General features: G+C 40.9%; 1 protein-coding gene across 1 annotated transcript in view; it reads left to right on the plus strand.

The window, feature by feature from the left end:
* LOC115225369 (protein HID1) overlaps nucleotides 1-14,093 on the plus strand; it is a 62,862-nt gene that overhangs the window by 39,178 nt on the left and 9,591 nt on the right. Inside the window, exons 13-18 of the mRNA XM_029796320.2 lie at nucleotides 1,409-1,487; nucleotides 4,480-4,541; nucleotides 5,727-5,829; nucleotides 6,791-7,015; nucleotides 10,757-11,067; nucleotides 12,927-13,342. Coding sequence (XP_029652180.2) covers nucleotides 1,409-1,487; nucleotides 4,480-4,541; nucleotides 5,727-5,829; nucleotides 6,791-7,015; nucleotides 10,757-11,067; nucleotides 12,927-13,342 — 1,196 coding nt within the window. The remainder of the gene's footprint in view (nucleotides 1-1,408; nucleotides 1,488-4,479; nucleotides 4,542-5,726; nucleotides 5,830-6,790; nucleotides 7,016-10,756; nucleotides 11,068-12,926; nucleotides 13,343-14,093) is intronic.

Below are 14,093 nucleotides of genomic sequence, written 5' to 3' on the forward strand. Positions count from 1 at the left end.
TTTCAATTATTTTAAATATAACAAAGAATTTAGTAAAATAACTTGGTTATCATTCACCTAGTGTTAGGAACATAAATTGTGACTAAGATTTGGTGGAAGATTTTAATTCAAAACTTATGGAAACAAGATATTTGTACTACAGAGCCAGAGCCGGTTTTGACTGGGTTGGTAACAAAAGGGTTAAGCTTGGGTTTGAATTTCTTAATAAAGTCTTTTTCTCTTAGTTTTCTCTCAATTTCATTCAGGTTGTAAAGTTTATCATCATCATCATCGTTTAATGTCCGCTTTCCATGCTAGCATGGGTTGGACGGTTCAACTGGGGTCTGGGGAGCCAGAAGGCTGCACCAGGCTCCAGTCTGATCTGGCAGTGTTTCTACAGCTGGATGCCCTTCCTAATGCCAACCACTTCGTGAGTGTAGTGGGTGCTTTTTATGTGCCACCTGCACAGGTGCCAGGCGAGGCTGGCAACGGCCACAATCGAATGGTGCTTTTTACGTGCCACCAGCACGGAGGCCAGTCAGAGTGGCGCTGGCAACGGCCATGTTTGGATGGTTCTCTTACGTGCCACCGGCACTGGTATCACAGCTACAATTTCCATTGATGTTGATTGATTTCGATTTTGATTCTCTTATGAAATGGGAATATCATAAAAGTTTTCCGTTCACATGTTGCCAGATGGTTACTCAGAGGTATTTGGTGCCAAATACCACTGAGTAACCATATATGGTTATATATATGACCATGTGTGTATCGTTGGTGATTTTCTTTCTCCGTCTTCCCTTTCTTGGACCTTTCCTTTTTCTATGTTTCTGATGAAGAGCTCCGCTCGAAACGTTAAATCCTCCTTTCTTTCCTTTTCTGAGCGTCCAATAACACTATTTGTTCCAAATCCTCATGTTGTTGTGTTTTCTCTTTGTTCATGGTTGGATTAACTATATATATATATATATATATATATATATATATATATATATATACATACATACATACATATATATATATGTTTTATTTATTTATTAAATTGTTATTATATATATAATACACACACACACACACACATACATCTGTGTATCTGTGTTTTTGCCTCATCACCACTCGATAACCATTACTGGTGTGTTTTCAGCAAAAGAGACTGATTGAATAAGTACTGGGCTCAACTATTTGACAAAAAAAATCCCTCAAAGTGGTTTCCTAGCATGGCCGCAGAATATATATATATATATATATATAATATATATATATATATATATAGAGAGAGAGATATATACACGTACACATGCATGTTATAGAAACATACATACAATTTTCTGTCAACTGCTTAACTTCTAGAATTATCTCCCCTTATCCTTACACTCTTCTGCCTATTCTCCTCTATATCTTTATTAATCCTTTACTTGTCTCTTTGCAGGTTTTCCACAAGATCATCACCACAGGTCATCAACGTCTACAACCTCTCTTTGATTGCTTACTCACAATTATTGTCAATGGTACAGAACTTTGTTCCTCTTCTTACTTGCTCCCACTTTGCCAGTTTGTTTATATTTTTTTTGTGGAGAGACAAAATGGGTTAAGCTCAGGCTTAACCCATTCTGTCTCACCACAAAAAAATCCTCACTTTGCCTTGTCATTTTTATATGTATATGACCTGTAGTTATCATGGGTAAGAGCTATCTTCAACTGTAGCTCTGGGCTGATCAAACATTGTGAGTGGACTTAGTAGACAAGCTGAAATATGCCAGTCCTCTGCTAGCAGAGAAAACGGACGTTAAACGATGATGAGAATATATATATATATAAAGCTGAAGTTGTCTGTGTATGGCAGGTTTGGTAGCCTTCAACTAACACTATCTCCTCCGAGACCCTGCAGTGCAAGTTGACAAAAATTGAGAGTATGATAGAAGAAGGCTTGCTCTTCCTTCCATAGAAGAAAAAATTCAAATTGGACCATGTTAACACCAAAAATTATTTACATCAAAAAGGTGCTTTTTTTTCTATGAAAATCCCTATTTTTTACGATTTTTTGACTGCTGTGTCGCCATTTTTCAGTGTATTTCAACCAGAAAAATGTTCACTTAAAGAGAATAACTAACTACATAATGCAAAATTTTTACTTTTCAAAAATTCCAATTCTAAAGGGTCGAAACAAACCCGAGCAATGCCGGGCGATACTGCTAGTGTATATATATATATATATATATATATATATATTACTCTTTTACTTGTTTCAGTCATTTGACTGTGGCCATGCTGGAGCACTGCCTTTAGTTGAGCAAATCGACCCCAGCACTTATTCTTTGTTAGCCTAGTATTTATTCTATCAGTCTCTTATGCCGAACTGCTAAGTTATTGGGACGTAAACACACCAGCATCGGTTGTCAAGTGATGTTGGGAGGACAAATATAGACACACAAATGTATACACACACGCATGCGTGTGTATATATATATATATCATCATCATCATTTAGCGTCCGTTCTCCATGCTAGCATGGGTTGGACGGTTCAACTGGGGTCTGTGAAGCTGGAAGGCTTCATCAGGCCCAGTCAGATCTGGCAGTGTTTCTACGGCTGGATGCCCTTCCTAACGCCAACCACTCCGTGAGTGTAGTGGGTGCTTTTTACGTGCCACCTGCACAGGTGCCAGACAGAGCTGGCAAACGGCCACGAACGGATGGTGCTTTTACGTGTCACCGGCACGGGGCCAGGCAAGGCTGGCAACGGACACGAACGGATGGTGCTTTTACGTGCCACCAACACGGGGGCCAGACAGAGCTGGCAAACGGCCACGAACGGATGGTGCTTTTACGTGTCACCGGCACGGGGGCCAGGCGAGGCTGGCAACGGGCACGAACGGATGGTGCTTTTACATGCCACCGACACGGGGGCCAGACAGGGCTGGCAAACGGACACGAACGGATGGTGCTTTTACGTGTCACCGGCACGGGGCCAGGCGAGGCTGGCAACGGACACGAATGGATGGTGCTTTTACATGTCACCGACATGGGGGCCAGACAGGGCTGGCAAACGGACACAAACGGATGGTGCTTTTACGTGTCACTGGCACGGGGGCCAGACAGAGCTGGCAAACGGCCACAAACGGATGGTGCTTTTACGTGTCACCGGCACGGGGGCCAGGCCAGGCTGGCAACGAACACGAACGGATGGTGCTTTTACGTGCCACCTACACGGGGGCCAGACAGGGCTGGCGAACGGCTACGAACGGATGGTACTTTTACGTGTCACCTGCACGGGTTCCTGATGTTGATCGACCTCAATTTGGTATATCTTTTACAAATACAACTGAGACATACTGATATAGTTTAGAATAACTGCAGCTGAGCCATTTAAATCAATTCATTAAGTATTGATTTGGAAACAGATTTCTGATTAAATTCCAATAAATCTGATTGTATTTACAATGTTGAGCATTATCAAATTTTTACATCAATTTGCGAGTATAAAAGAGTAAGCTCCCTTGCTACAAAAATAACAAAAACAAAGGAAAATTAGTCTGGATTTTGAAGTGGTTCCAAAATATTAATTGGAAATTAAATGGTTTTAAAGAACTCATTCAAATAGCGTACAAGTATATCACTTGTACACATCAATACTAGAGAAATGAAATGTTACACCAGATGAATTTGGATACACATGTCAGGTACAATGACACTGAATTGTTGGAGCGTCGTACAAAATGGCATGCTAGGACTCTACATTCAGAGTTCAAATTCCATCAAGGTCGATTTTGCCTTTCATTTGTCAGAAAGTCGATAAAATAGTACCATATATCGGATTCCATATAACTGATTGTTTCCTCCCCATAAAATTTCAGGCCATTTGACTTACGGGGTGGACGGAATCGATGGATTAGACAAAATATTTTGCTGTGTTTATATATATATATATATCACATATATCACACACGATCACGTGACCAACCAGACCATCAGATGTTGTTACACATCGCTGGTCACAATGCGTTCGCATTGTTTTAGCCTTTGAATGACGCCACCCCGCTGGCTAAGCGAGCAGGTGAACAGAAGAAAGAGTGGTGAAAGAGTACAGCAGGGATCAGCACACCCTGCCGGAGCCTCGTGGAGCTTTTAGGTGTTTTTCAGTCAGTAAACACTCACGATGCCCGGCCTGGGAATCAAAACCACGATCCTACGACCGCGAGTCCGCTGCCCTAACCATATATGACGGGCTTCTTTCAGTTTTCGTCTACCAAATCCACTCACAAGGCTTTGGTCGGCTCGAGGTTATAGTAGAAGACACTTGCCCAAGGTGTCACACTATGGGACTGAACCTGGAACCATGTGGTTAATAAGCAAGCTACATACCACACAGCCACTCCTACGCCTAGTGAATGAATAATACCAAAAAATTTGCAGTTTTCTGTTTTGTTACAATATCAATATATATATATATATATATATTTATCAATCTCTCTATTGATATATTTTTATATATCTCATTGCAGTGTCCCCTTATCTAAAGACCTTGTCAATGGTAGCCAGCACCAAGTTATTACATCTCCTACAAGTAAGTTCCACCATTCACTGTTTCACTTCTCTTTTTTAAGCAAAATATAAGAAAGTAAAACTGATTTACTGCCTATCAGTAAACATTCTATCACTGTATCTATCTTCTTTTCTGTCAGTCTTTGTGTCTGCTTGTCTGTCTCTATCAGTCTATTTGTCTGTGTGTGTGTATGGTCCCTACCAAGAATTCACATGGACCTTGAACCCACAAGAATAAACAAAAGAGACAGAGAAAGGCAGAAACAAGGAAAATGCCACTTATATTTGAACACTATACAAATATTCTTTTAAAGAAACTTTGCTTTTAATTTTTCTAAATTTAATTTTTTAATTGTTACAATTGAAAAGGTTTCAAATGACCAAAACCGATACTGAAATGTTCTTTATAAAATTATTTTACCATTTTCTATCTTGCATTTCTTCAAAAACTATGTCATTGTATGAAAAAAATTTATAACATTCTTCAGACATAATGACTCAAATATATATTTTTTAACCTTTTAAAACAAGCCTTCTGTAGTTTTTTCACTTTTTACTTTTCTCTCTCTCTCTCTCTCTCTCTCTCTCTCTCTCTATATATATATATATATATATATATATATATATATATATGTATGTATGTATATTAAATGTAATGTGTGACAATTATTCAGTAGCCATGATAAAACTCCGAGTTTCGGATGTCAGGGTGGAAATCCACGCCACCATCTCTTCATTTATCCGCCCATCGGAAAAAATGCTATGAAAATGACCATTAAACAAAAGGAAGCATTTTTTCCAATGGCCAGATAACTGAAGAAATGGCGGCCTGGATTTCCACCCCGACATCCGAAACTCGGAGTTTTATCATGGCTACCAAATAATTGTCACATATTATATTTACAGATAAATTCCTCTATTTACATAATATCGAGGTCTCTTTCTTTCTTTTGTTGTCTTACCATTTCTATCAATATATATATATACACATGCACACATATCTGTCTGTCTCTGTCCCTCTGCTTCTCTCCTCTCTTTCTCTCTCCTCTCTCAGTGTCTGTCTGTCTCTTTCCAACTCTTGACCCTCTTTTGTGTCTCTTTCCTTAACTCTAATACTCTCCCTATTCACAATCTTTCTATTTCTCTTATACTCTCCTCTCTCTCTCAAACTCACTCTATATCTATTTTTCTCTTTATCTTTCCCCAGGCATTTAGTACTCCATGGTTTCTCTATGCCAGTCCAACAAACCATCATCTTGTGTTCTTCTTGTTAGAAGTTTTCAACAATATCATCCAATATCAGTTTGATGGTATGTATTCTCTTTTATCCCCCCCTCTGTCCCTCAAAAAGCAAAACTATATCCAGACTTCATTTGCACTGATGATCAACTGCAAAAGAGCTTTGGCTTTTCTTGTCTGGTCAGTTGTATCTGATGATTGCTAAGTCATACGCTCTTTAGGGAGATCTGATTTTACATGAAACCATCAAGTAACTTTAAATGAACAACATGGTTCTTAATATATAATACTGTATTCAAAATTATACCCAGTCTCTATGGAATACACTTTACTTTCTTTACTCTTTTACTTGTTTCAGTCATTTGACTGTGGCCATGCTGGAGCACTGCCTTTACTCAAACTAATCAACCCCAGCACTTATTCTTTGTGAGCCCAGTACTTATTCTATTGGTCTTTTGCCAAACCGTTAAATGACGGGGATGTAAACACATCAGCATCGGTTGTGAAGCGATGTTGGGGGGACAAACACAAACACACAAACATATACACACATACATATATATATATATATATATATATATATATATATATATGTATATATATACATATATACAACGGGCTTCTTTCAGTTTCGGTCTACCAAATCCACTCACAAGGCTTTGGTCGGCCCAAGGCTATAGTAGAAGACACTTGCCCAAGGTGCCACACAGTGGGACTGAACCCGGAACCATGTGGTTGGTAAGCAAGCTACTTACCACACAGCCACTCCTGCACACTTTTTCTCTAACTTTGAAGCACTTCAGAGAACTGTGAATGTGTATTCATGTATGTGTGTGTGTGTAAGTCATCATCAACATCATCCTTTAATGTCCATTTTCTATGCTGGTATAGACCCTCTCCTAATTCAAAAAACTCGTTCCACCTCTCTCACTGTCTTTCTCTTGTTTTTTTCTCTCTTTCCTCTATATAATACCACCACCATTGACATTATTTGTCTCTGCGACCGAACCAAATGTGAACGAAATCCTCCAGGTAACTCCAATCTTGTTTACACCATCATTCGTAAACGCAACGTGTTCCATCTTCTGGCCAACCTGCCCACTGAGCACTCGGCAATCGCACGGGCCCTCAGCAAGAGGGGAAAGAAGCTCTCGCACCCGCCTAGCGAGTCTAAGGAGCCAGAGACAATGGAAGGGGCTACACCAGCTGCCGAAGCTGAACCAGGGACACTGAAAGTCTCCCTTGCTGCCACCCCACGTAAGTATCAGCATGAATGACACTATGCAACCACAGCTATTCATCACTAAAGGCTTTTTTTTTGTGATATATTTATATTTTCTGTGTGTTGTTGTTGCTGTTGCTGCTTTGTTTGTTTGTTGAGCGAAGCGGTCTTCGTCCCAGAGTGGGAGAAGTCCGAAACGTGGTCCTTTGCTATTCATAAGACCTGCAGAAGAGAAAGCAGGTCAGCCCCCGACACCGAGAGCATCGACAGACGGATGAATGCACATCCAGGCTCAGCGGTTGCATAGGAAGTCGGGGACAAGAAACAGGAAGAAAGAGTGAGAGAAAGTTGGAGCGAAAGAGTACACCAGGGGTCGCCACCACCCCTACCGGAGCCTTGTGGAGCTTTAGGTGTTTTTGTTCAATAAACACTCACAACGCCCGGTCTGGGAATCGAAACCACGATCCTCCAACCATGAGTCCGCTGCCCTAACTACTGGGCCATTGCGCCTCCACTGCTGTTGCTGCTGTTGCTACTGCCATTTCATAATCCCAGTTAGCTGCATAGCTATGAGTAATCCTATACATGTCACACCCCTACCTCACAAATGTAACCTTTTAGCATTTTAACCAGCCATATTTGGCCCAAATATTCTGTTCTATGTTCAAACTGGCCAGATCCCACCTCTCACACCCACCCTATATTGTCATTCTTAAAATAAGCTATCACATCATCAAAATCTTAAAGCTATGAGATTTTATTTTTTTATGCGCCCTTATCAAGCCTAGCCAGGCTCATGGACCTGCTTTCTGTGGCGTATGTCCCCCCTCCAGCTGGACGGGACGCCAGTCCATTGCAGCGTTACTCAAGAAACAGGAAGAGAGAGAGTGAGAGAAAGTTCGGGTGAAAGAGTACAACAGGGGTCGCCACCACTTCCTGCCGGACCCTTGTGGAGCTTTAGGTGTTTTCACTCAATAAACACACACAACGCCCGGTCTGGGATCGAAGCCGCGACCCTCTGACCGCGAGTCCACTGCCCTAACCACTGGGCCATTGCACCTCCACAAAGCTATGAGATAATACATGATTAATTCAAAGCAATGTGAATAAATAAGCATTACATTTGACAGAGTAATCTGAATACTAAAGGTCATATCCAGCCAAAATATTCTGTTTTATGCTTAAGCTAGTCGGATTTGGCTTCTCACACCTACCCTACAATGTCATTCTAAAAATAATCACATCATCAAAATCTTAATGCGATGAGGTAAGCTATGGTTGATTATTAATAACAATGTAAATAGATAAGCATTTTACTTGACAAAGTAATGTGAATGGTATAAGGTTAAACTGGCCATTTCCAGCTCAAATATTCTACCTGTTTTATGTTCAAACCAGTCAGATCCAACCTCTCACACCTACCCTACAATGTCATTCTAAAAATAATCACGTCATCAAAATCTTAATGTTATGAGATAAGCCATGACTAATTCCAAACAATGTGACTAAACCAGCATTACATTTGACTGAGTAAGTTGAATGCTAAAAGGATTCAACTGGCCACATGTGGCCCACATTCTGCTTTATGTTTAAACTAGCCAGACCTGGCCTCTCATACCTACCATAGAACGACATTCAACAAATAAGCAATCGCATAATCAAAGTCTCAATGCAACAAGCTTGTTGTATGTGTTTGTATGTATATACGAGCAAAAGCACCCCCCCACTGTCCAATGGATGGTGCTGAGTTGTCAAACATTTAAACCAAATTTTCTCAAAACAACTTCTCCCTACCGTCCCATAGGCCTCCCCTTTGAGAAACACTGATTTAACCTAAATTTGAGACACCAGCAAAAGAAGAAATAAAGATTCACACTAACTGCGTAGTGTGAATGCTAAAGGCTTAACGCATATTCCAGCATGCAGCAAAGTATATGTGGTGCAGGATATATTGCATGCAGTTTCAACTGTGCAGTCTGTTGCTGTGCATCTGCACATCTGGTGGTGGTTGCAGCTAAAGGTGAACAAGGTGTATTTGGTTATGGTGTTGCAGTTCAGTCCTGTTGTGCATCGTGTTGTTGGTGTGCATCCCAAGTGCAGTGCTTGCAGCCAGGGAAATGGTTGATGTTGCAGCCATTTCCGTGTGGATGTGTACAATATGTATTACGATTACCTGGAGTGAGTGGGAGAGAGTGTCTTTAGGATGTTGCAGGTTTTGCTGTTGTTGTTTAACCACGGGTCAGTCCTGATCCAGCAGACCTATGATCAAAGATGATCCAGCTGTGACCACCTCATGTTATATTCAAACGTAGTGCATCCAGGACTACGTTATCTAATGAATAGTATATTAGTATTAATGGCAATAGTTGTTGTTGTTTTGCTTGTTCCTTCTTGAGCCATACCTGGCTCATAAGGGCCGGATTCCCAGTTTCTTGGCATATAGGTTCCCCACCTGGATGGGACGCCGGTCCATCACAGGTGAGCTGCAGGATGCAGGAGGAAAGAGTGAGAGAAAGTTGTGGTGAAAGAGTCAGCAGAAGTTTCGCCATTACCTTCTGCCGGAACCGCATGGAGCTTAGGTGTTTCGCTCATAAACACACACATCGCCCGGTCTGAGATTCGAACCCGCAATCCCTCGACTGTGAGTCCGCTGTTTTAACCACTAGGCCATGTGCCTCCACACAGTTGTTGTTGTTTAGCCACAGGTCAGTCCTGATCCAGTAGCCTATGATCAAAGATGTTCCAGCTGTGACCATCTGTTTTATTCAGACATAGTATATCTAGGACTACATTAGCTAATGTACGGTATAGTAGTTCTGTTATTTAGCCCTAGGTCAGTCCTGATCCAGTAGCCTATGATCAAAGATGTTCAAGTTGTGACCATACCAGCTTTTATACACAGACATATTTATCTAGGACTACATTATTTAATGTATTATATAGTAGCTAGTATTTGTGGCTATATTTGTTTAGCCCCGGGTCAGTTTTGATCCAGCAGACTTATAATCAAAGATGTTCCTGCTGTGACCACCCTAACATTTCTGACATAGACATAGTGTATCTAGGACTACATTATCTAATGTATAGTATATTAGTGGCCATAGTTGTTGTTTAGCCCCAGGTCAGTCCTGATCTACCAGACCTATGATCAAAAATATTCCAGCTGTGGCCATCCCATTTTTTATTCAGATATAGTGTATCTAGGACTACATTATCTAATGTATAGTATATTAGTGGCCATAGTTGTTGTTTAGCCCCAAGTCAGTCCTGATCTACCAGACCTGTGGTCAAAGGTGTTCCAGCTGTGACCATCTCATCTTATATTCTCACATAGTGTATCTAGGACTACATTATCTAATGTATAGTATATTTAGCCCCAGGTCAGACCTGTGATCAAAGGTGTTCCAGCTGTGACCATCTCATCTTATATTCACACATAGTGTATCTAGGACTACATTATCTAATGTATAGTATATTTAGCCCCAGGTCAGACCTGTGATCAAAGGTGTTCCAGCTGTGACCATCTCATCTTATATTCACACATAGTGTATCTAGGACTACATTATCTAATGTATAGTATATTAGTGGCCATAGTTGTTGTTTAGCCCTAGGTCAGTCCTGATCTACCAGACCTTTGATCAAAGGTGTTCCAGCTGTGGCCATCCCATTTTTTATTCAGACATAGTGTATCTAGGAGTACAATATCTGATGTATGGTAGATAGTGTCAGTGGCTGTAGTTGTTGTTGCTGCTATTAATGTTGTTGTTGTTGTGCAGGTCTTGACAATATGACTGAGAAATCTGCCCCTGATGAGGGCCATCACCAACCCACTCTCAAAGACCTGGCCAGCGGGGCTGCCACGATGCACAACGTTCAGCCGGCGAACAACATTCAGAATCCCACTGAAGAAGACGAGGAAGAAGAGGAGGAGGAGGCGGAAGAGGTGGAAGGTCGTGAGCAGGTGGCAGAGAGGAGAGACGTGGAGAGTGAGGACGAGGAGGAGGAGGATGCAGAAGAGGAGGACATGGGAATCGCCAGCCTCGGAATTGCTTCCGATGGCTCGACTTTGAACAAACCCAGCATGTTTGTAAGTATGTCTTTGTATTCTTCTATTTGTTTGTCATTTGACTGTGGCCATGCTGGAGCACCACATGGAAAAATTTTAATCAAACAGATCAACCCCTGACTTCTTTTTAAAGCCTCATACTTATTCTATCAGTCTCATTTGTTGAAGTGCTAAGTTATGGGGATGTAAACACAAGAGCACCGGTTGTCAAGCGGTGATGAGGAGACAAATACAGACACATGGACACACACACACACACACATACACACACACATATATATTGGCTTCTTTCAGTTTCTGTCTACCAAATCCACTCACAAGGCTTTCCTTGACTCAAAGCTTATAGTACAAGACATTTGCACAAGGTGGGACTGAACTTAGAACCATATGGTTGGTAAGCAAGCTTTTTACCACACAGTCATGCCTGTGCCTATATATATATATAATATATATATATATATATATATATATATATATATATATATATATATAAAACCTGTGATATAATTATAACAGTTCAAATTTTAGCCATTTCTCTGCAGACTGAAAAAAATGATGAACAACCTTAATCAATTTTCGAACCTTATTGGGGTCTCATCAGAGGCAGCTACATCATTCTGATAGCATATAAGACCATAGCGGATCTTCTAGCAAAATGGATGACCATTGTTAATGGTTCATCCCTGTTATATAATACTTTCACTTTAATAGTTTCAGTATTAAAGTGAAAGTGTTTGCATTACAAAAGAGAGATGTTTTTGTTTCACTTTTAACACGTAATACTGAAATAGTGGAGAAGATATGATATTGCTGTGGGGTCGCCCTAGGGAAAAAGTTACACTCCCCGGACCTTAAGTAAGGCATGTGTAAAATTTGAATGAAATTGGTTGTGTAGTTCTCAAGTTTTAGGGAAACACAGACAGACAGACAGACACATTCTCAGTTTTATATATATAGAGATAATAATAATCCTTACTACCGTAGGCACAAGGCCTGGAATTTGAGAGAAGGGGGCTAGTTGATCACATCGTCCCCAGTGCTCAATACTTATTTTATTGACCCTGAAAGGATGAAAGGCAAAGTTGACCTCGGTGGAATTTGATTTCAGGACATGGCAATAGGTGAAATACCACTGAGCATTTTATCCAGCACGATAACGATTTTGTCAGCTCACCACCTTAATAATAATGATAATAATAATAATAAGAAGAAGAATGATGATGGTAATAATAATAATAAGAATAATTATGATGATGATGGTAATAATAATAATAAGAATAATGATGATGATAATAATAAGAAGTAGAAGAATGATGATAATAATAATAATAAGAAGAAATCAAATTCGATGACTGGCATCTGTGCTAGTGGAGCGCTAAGGGTACCATATGAGTGAGATCGTTGCCAGAGCAACAAGCCGGCTTTTGAGCTGATGGCACGTTAAAAACACCATTCGAGCGTGATCGTTACCTGCATCGCCTACTAGTACTTGTGCTGGTGACACGTGAAACAACATTCGAGCGAGGTCGTTGCCAGTGCCACTGGACTGGCTCCTGTGCAGGTGGCACATAAAAAGCACCATTTGAGCATGGCCATTGCCAGTACCGCCTGACTGGCCCTCGTGCCAGTGGCATGTAAAAGCACCCACTACACTCTCGCAGTGGTTGGCGTTAGGAAGGGCATCCAACTGTAGAAACTCTGCCAAATCAAGATTGAAGCCTGGTGCAGCCATCTGATTCACCAGACCTCAGTCAAATCGTCCAACCCATGCCAGCATGGAAAGCGGACGTTAGATGATGATGATGAATGATAATGTTATATCTGCTTTCTTTGTATGTTCTCTGATCTTTTTTTCTCCATCACTATTGTTTTATTTTCAGCCTTGCTCCCTCTCTCCAGAAAGTCTGACCTCTGCTGGTGGTGATGGTGTTGGCGTCGGTAGGGGAGGGCTCTCAAGTAGCAGTCCTCCTCCTCCTCCACCTCACTTACTGAGGACCGGGTCGTCAATGGGTTCAGCTGCTCCATGGGTGGCCACACCCGACTGGGTGTCCAGCTGGAAACAGAAGCTACCCTTGCAGACCATTATGCGCATGCTGCAAGTACTCGTACCCCAGGTGGAGAAGATTTGCATCGACAAGGGCCTGAAGGATGAGAGTGAGATCTTGAAGTTTCTCCAACATGGTACCCTAGTCGGTTTGCTACCCGTGCCACACCCAATTCTCATCCGAAAGTACCAAGCAAACAGTGGAACGACAATGTGGTTCCGAACTTACTTGTGGGGTGTGATCTATCTCAGGTGAGTTTATTGCTGCTTAACATTGTTGTTGAGGGTATATGATAATAATAATAATAATAATAATAATAGCTAATTGGAAGTGTCTTCATGTACATTGTTTTGTCTTGGTATAAAAGATGGGCTACAGCAAATATTCTGCTCAATACCACAGATTTGCTTGTCAGTTGTTTGACCTTAACCAGTTGACCATGTCCCTTAGTGGCTGACGATATGTGTATCTCTGATCATGAGCAGAAGTAGTGGGGGATCATCATAGCCATGTGTTGAGAGGGATTCTTAGAGGTTTGGATAATTCACCTTTGGAAACATGGGTGGTTCGTTCAACATCCTTAAACAACCCTTATTCAGGGACCTTTTGAGAGGGATGGGCTACTTGGCCAGAAGAAAATTTTAATTGGGTCCCACCTGCAAGGTCATGCGCTGTTTATCTTGATATGAGATCATCATGTCGTGCACATATGGTTGTGATGCATGTGCCTAGTGTATCCTTATCAGATGGGTAGTCATGATGGGTATACTGGGCTTTGTATAGTTTACCCCAGTGTCACTTTGATGGCATGCACTGCTCTCTCACTCAATAGTAATAATAATAATAATAATAATAATAATGATGATAATCATTATGTTGGTAATGATAGTGATGATGATAATGATTATAACAATAATAATGGTGATGATGATAATGGTAATGATGATGATAATAAGGGTAATGGTGATGATGATGATAACAGTGGCAGTGATGATGATAATG

The sequence above is a fragment of the Octopus sinensis genome, linkage group LG27, assembly GCF_006345805.1.
Source record: "Octopus sinensis linkage group LG27, ASM634580v1, whole genome shotgun sequence".
Classification (NCBI taxonomy): domain Eukaryota; kingdom Metazoa; phylum Mollusca; class Cephalopoda; order Octopoda; family Octopodidae; genus Octopus; species Octopus sinensis.